Here is a 6,599-nt window from a genome sequence, read left to right as displayed (position 1 = left end):
CATTGCAGAACTTAAATTTTCACTGAATCCTGAATATTGGATATTATTATAATGTAAATGTTAATTTTAAACTAGATATTTCTTTTTTAAAGATAGAATTAAAAGTACTTAATTTAAAATTACTTTAAATATTATAACTAGGGTCCTATAAATTATGCGGAAGCCAACATAATTCACAATTATCCGCATAATTTACAATTTTCCGCGTAATCGCAGCATATCTGTATAATTTTTATTTTTCAGCAAAATGTATTCGCTTACCAGCTAAATTTCTCTTTAAGGGTTCTTTTTTCAATTGAAATATATCTTCTTCTTCAATTCCAAGAATCTTTTTGGTCAGGTCTTTCCAAGAATCTGACAGAGGTGGACAAATTCACAGGAAACTTTAAGAAATTGTTTAAATATTGTCCTGGAAGAAAGCGCCGCTCTTTAAAGTTTTTAACAGATGACAATAAGAAAGCTAAACTTTGTCCAGCACCAATAAAGACACGGTGGAATTCCTGGTTTAAATCAGTGCAATATCATGCAGAATATTGTAATGTTTACATAGAATTTTTTAGCAGTGAAATAAACCTTACTCCTGACACTGCTTGTCTCAATCAGTGCAAAGTTTTGGTGGAAAGCAAGTACGTTTGCAAAGACTTTCAGTTCATTGCAGAACACGCTCAGATATTAATGGATACTCATGCATATTTTAATACTTACTACTCTCCAGAACTAGACGTATTCAAAAACCGTCGGCCCAAGTTTAGTCAACCTGCATTAAACTTCATGAAAGCTGCTCGAGTTTTCGATCCAGAACAAATAGTCAACCTCAATATTGAAGACGACGATGTATTCAAGAATATTCCAGGAATGAGTGGCCAAGATATAAAACTCGAGTATGCTGCTTACAAAGAATATATCATTCAAACCAGGACTTAATTAGATTCTGAATTTCAGAGGTAGTCTCAGAGAGGTTTCCAGAACTTACAAAAAAATGCAAGACAAGTGCTCTCAGTGCTTCCTAATTCAGTAGATTGTGAAAGAGCTGTATCCTGCTACGGCCAAATTTTTACAAAACAAAGACAGAGTTTGAAAGAAAACGCAGCTTCTGGACTAACTTCTGCATGCATAATTTTTAAAAGACACCGCACCCTTAAATCGCCGCATCCTAGCCGCATAATTTTTAAAAAATTTCCGCATAATTTATAGGGCTCTAATTATAACATAATTAGTTTTGTGATAAGATAATTTAATATTTATAATTAAATAATTAAGTGATGTGTTTCAATTTAAATATTGGTCTAAATAATTTTCATCTGATCAAAGTCTTATTTGTATGTATGAAATCTTATTTTAAAAAAAAAAAAAATTTTTAACTTCAACTCAACAGCCTTGCTTTTAATTGCTCTATTGCATGGGTTTTCCTGCTAATAGATCATAGGTTTTCTGATAAGCAGAAGCGTGTTAATTTGTATTATAATAGAAATGTCTTAACTTTTCAAATCAACTTAGCTTGATGTGCAAAAAGTAGAAATAAAAGTTGAAAAAAAGAAAAAGATTGGGTGTTTCTACATTCAGTTTTCCTTACAAAATATATTCTCTGCTTTGCATAATAACTGTTCCACGGTTATTTTCAACTTCACAATGATAATTGATTTTTAAAAATAATCTTGCTATCAAGAACACAAACTTAGAAATATTTGATATGGTAGTTGTAATAGATCCTTAACTTTTCACTTATAATCACACTAAACAACCCTTAAGTCTAATAATTTTTTTTCTTCTTTTTTTCAAAACACTTTTAATTTTTTTTTAAATATGAAGTAGACAATTTTTTTGGAATTCTCTTTTTAGTTTACTTTGGAACTTTACTTGAAATTGCTGTTGTGTTTTTGATAACTATGATTTTCAGTACAAATTTGTATTTAATCTACTTTGTTCTTCAATACTTATTTTTATTAAATTCTCATTTGAAAATTTTGCTTCTGCCATAATTAAAAAAAAAAAAAGAAATTCCAAAAGAAAAGAAAATTGTTTATTTAGAAACAAAATGCAGTTGAATAATAAAAAGTTAAAAAAATAATTTGATTACAATTTTTTTGTTTGTTAATGTAACATTTTTTATTAGAATGTAAGGTTATTCAAAAAATAATAATAAAAAAGAAAGAAAGAAGAAAAAACTATTTTGTTATTGTCTTAATAGTTTTATGATTTCATTTTTTCTTGGGTTTCTTTTACAATGTGTATTAAAATAGACTATTATATAGCCACGTTTTTCAGGTAGGAAAAAAATATTTGATTAGTAATTTTGTACATCATCTATTTTTTAAAAAACATAAAATACACTTACATTTTTTTCTTGTCTTAGAATAAATGAATTGAATGATCAGATTGGAAGGTTACAGTTTCAATTAGAAGAAAAAGAAAATGTTAATTCTGCCTTATCCAGTGCAATGGAGAAATTAGTAAGTTATATTAAATAAATAATTATATATGTATATTATTTAAAATGGGGCTATTTATTGTTACCTAGATATTTAATTAAAGGTAAAAATAATTAGTATGAGATAACTAGAGAAATGTGTCCGTGAACGTGTGACTAAAAGATATTACTAGCCCATTCCCATTTTTCCTAGTCTATTTAGATTTCTTTATTATTATTCTTTTTTCTGTTAAAAAAGGGTTAATAAAGTAAAAGGAAATAAAAAATAATAGTGCAAAGAATGTGTAATGTTCACAAATATGATGTTAGTTATTTTGTGACAATAAAATAGATTAAAGTTACTTAAAGTTGAAATTGCTAAAACCAAAATAACAAATCATTCTTTTAAATTGATTACTGGTCCAAAGGACCACTGATAATTGTTTGGATGATCTGATTTAAAAGTAAGAAACAAAAAAGACCACTATTAGTTTTGAGCTCTGTATAGAAAGTTAAAATAATCATTGAAGAGCTGAAAAAAAAATTTTTTTTTTGTATACATAGTTTGCAAGTGTTGTTGAGTGTAGTATACAATAATTTTTGTTCCTCATGTACTCAATAAATTATGACTCTGCTAAACTACTTTTTATTTTTTTTTTTAGCACAATTTGGTATTTTCATATATATTTAAATATATATACTCTATTATATTTGTGCTTTTGTTTTCATATTCTGTAATCTGGTAATCTTATTACGAAAATATTTTAAATCATTCTTAAAAGATTCCTGGTAGATGTAAGTTCATTTGAATTAGCTACTTGCTTTCTTGATTTCGTTTTGTGTTTTGTTTGTATTTTCTGTTTATTGCTTGATATGTTTTATTTTTTACTTAGTGTGTTCTATTTTCATTTAAACTTTTTGAGTGTTCTTCACATTATTCTATTGATATACAGTAGAACTCCAATTATCCGAATCAATTGGGACCGGACCCCGTTCGGATAATCAAAAATTCGGATAATTGGATTTTTTTTTAAAAAAATGCTTATTTTAATTAATTACTGTATGTATAGTGGAAATGAGGGGAAAAAATGTTTTTAAGGATTTCTTCTAAGGATTCTTAAGGATTTCAAGGATTCTTAAGGATTTCAACAATTCTTCTGTGGGATGAGTTGGTGCATTATCAACAATCAAAAGCACAGGACTTCCAACAGATTTTTGGCGTTTTTCACTTCAGGAATGAAAATTTCTTCGTACCACTCTGTAAACAGTGCTGCAGTCATCCAAGCTTTGTATTGGTTTTTATAAAATAGGGGAAGTTTTTTGACATTTTTAAATGCTCTTGGGCGTTTTGACTTCCCTATTAACAGAAGGGGTATTTTATGGCGCCCAGTTGAGTTCGGGCAGTTAAGCACAGTAACGCGGTCTTTACTAGCTTTATGCCCTGGAGCACTAGGAGGCTTTGGCACTGCACTCTCTTTTAGAGGCTAAAGTGGTTTTGGGCTTTCCATATTAGACCAGACTCATCGGCATTGTATAAAAAGTCGGAATCTTATGAGGCTGCTATAACTTTAAATTTTTCTATAAACTCGTCAGAAGCTTTGGAGTCTGCAGATAACTTTTCACCACTTAAATCTAGTTCTCGAATACCGTGCCTAGACTTAAAATTCCTTAGCCAGCCGTTACTTGCTTTGAAAGATAAATAACCCAGCTTTTCAGCAAAGATCTTAGCTTTTCCACAAATCTTTGTCCTATCCTGTAAACTTTCTCTGCATAAATCTTTCCTTGGCTTTACTAATATTTTATTTTATTCATATAAAAAAAGGAAAAAAAAAGAGAAACTTATCTTTTTAATATATTTTCATATTTCCATAGGAATTCTGAAAGCGATTCGGATAATCGACGATTCGGATAGTTGGAGTTCGGATAATTGGAGTTCTACTGTACTTTGATTTGGCTATATTGATGTAATATTATACAGCAAGCACTCCTTTTTACGGATATAATCTTGTGAGCTGATGAGAGAGATTATATCTTTTCATTATTTTGTTTTTCGACTTTTTAATGTATAGATATTTTATTTGTGTTCGTATCATACATTGCTAATCCAATTATTGAGATATAATATAATTTATTAAATTTGTGACTAACCAACTTGTGTAAACTTGAAAGTAATTGATGACTTCTTTTACAGACTGCATCATCTCGATCTGTAGATACAACAGATTTGTCTATTAAGTTCAACAAAAATGAAAAAATCATCAGTAAATTTGTTAGCACTTTAAAAGAAATCCATACCATTATTTCAAGAGACCATGATTTTGAGGCTTCTACTAAGCTGTAAGTTAGTATTTTATCTATGAGGCACATGTTTTTGCTTCTTTATTAAAGTATAAAATATAACATATTTTCGAAAATGAAGAACTATTAAAAGCAGTAAAAGCCCATAGCACTGTTTAGTCATTATCTAATTCTTTATTTAGAGAAGTTTAGAATGAAGAGACCATATACTTTCTGTATAATGTAAATAATGTCACAGAGGTCATAAAGCTAAATCTTCCAAAAATAGTAATGGGCATTAAATTGTGTGACAAGAATTATTCATGCTTATCACTGGTGCGGTGGTAGTATATTCTGGCAATGAAAAAAGTTATAACTGAGCAGCTATGACTCCATAAAAATCGCCACAGAACAAGGAAATGAAGCAGACCAGGAAAATTCAGGAAATTTTCCCAATCTGAAATATCAAAGAATCAGATTGAATACCATAAAAGTCACTTACCCTAAAAGGAGTAAATATAGGTATTAAAATACTCTAAAAGGAATTAATATAAGTTTGAAATACTGAAAACTCCAATATTTTTTCAAATACTAAAAGAAAACACAAATATTTTTAATTCTAAATAGAAAAAACTTCTTGGAAAACAATGCGCTAAAAAGCAGCAGAAATTTCAGAAAAAAGTAACAATAAAGAAAACGAAAGAAATAAAAATATGACCACCTAAGCCGACGTCTTCAAGGTGTACCGGCCTTGGTAGCCATAAAAACAAAACCATTTCTAATTGAGGGAGAAGCAAATGCTTAAATTAACTCCCTCAGTACACCGATGGTTTTGTATAGAAGTCCAGGGAAAAAAACATGCAATACAAAAAACAAATTGAGAAAAGAAACTGAAACAAAATCATCAGAAAAATAAAAACTCACATAGTCACAGGTCAAACATCGATTTCACAAGCAAGCAGAATGAAGAAAAAAACTAAAGAAAACAACGCCCTCTATTACAATGCACACATGAAGAATAAAATGAAAAAAGTCAAGAGAAGGAAAAACGTAACAAATTAATAGAATGCTTAACTGGGGCTGCTCAGTTAAGACTTGAAGCATTCTGTTAATTTGTTACGTTTTTCTTTCTCTTGACTTTTTTCATTTTATTCTTCATCTGCGCATTGTAATAGAGGGCGTTGTTTTCTTTAGTTTTTAGTTTTTTCTTTTCATTCTGCTTGCTTTTGAAATCGATGTTTGACCTGTGACTATGTGAGTTTTTATTTTTCTGATGATTTTGTTTGAGTTTCTATTCTTAATTTGTTTTTTGTATTGCATGTTTTTTTTCCTGGACTTCTATACAAAACCATCGGGGTACTGAGGGAGTTAATTTAAGCATTTGCTTCTCCCTCAATTAGAAATGGTTTTCTTTTTATGGCTACCGAGGCCGGTACCCCCAGAAGACGTCGGCTTAGGTGGTCATATTTTTATTTCCTTCGTTTTCTTTAATATTTTTTCAAACAAATTTTGTCTTGTAATACTTTTTTTTAAAATTTTAATTTTATTTTTAACTCTTGTAACTAGTATAAATGTTTTGTAATATATTTTATGCTTAAAAAAAAACTGAATGATTAATGAGAAAATTTATGCCAAAAAGCACAGAAGTCAAGGTTATTCAATAAAATTAATCAATTTATTTATTAGAGTGTTTGTGGTTGTCTTGCTCCATTTATTCTGCTTTTAAAAGCAGTGAGGCTGCTCAATAATGTCTGCTCCTTGTTGAATTCCTGGAGCTAGTGTGAAAGATCAGCAGGATACTCAGAAAGGCAATTAAAATATTGTCCCTGTATATGTTTTATGAAGAGATTCTGTTGCTCTATAATGCTAGAGAATTGTAGGAAGCTAGGACATCATTTTAGCTGGGACATCAGTT

General features: G+C 29.4%; 1 protein-coding gene across 1 annotated transcript in view; it reads left to right on the top strand.

Moving 5' to 3' along the window:
• LOC107445805 (rootletin) overlaps window positions 1–6,599 on the top strand; it is an 82,920-nt gene that overhangs the window by 33,670 nt on the left and 42,651 nt on the right. The window contains exons 8-10 of the mRNA XM_043050475.2: window positions 244–881; window positions 2,354–2,450; window positions 4,599–4,744. Of these exons, the coding sequence (XP_042906409.2) occupies window positions 244–881; window positions 2,354–2,450; window positions 4,599–4,744 (881 nt within the window). The remainder of the gene's footprint in view (window positions 1–243; window positions 882–2,353; window positions 2,451–4,598; window positions 4,745–6,599) is intronic.

The sequence above is a fragment of the Parasteatoda tepidariorum genome, chromosome 10 (genome assembly GCF_043381705.1).
Source record: "Parasteatoda tepidariorum isolate YZ-2023 chromosome 10, CAS_Ptep_4.0, whole genome shotgun sequence".
Classification (NCBI taxonomy): Eukaryota; Metazoa; Arthropoda; class Arachnida; order Araneae; family Theridiidae; genus Parasteatoda; species Parasteatoda tepidariorum.
The sequence above is the reverse complement of the archived record's forward strand: the minus strand, read 5'-3'. Positions and strand labels throughout refer to the sequence as shown.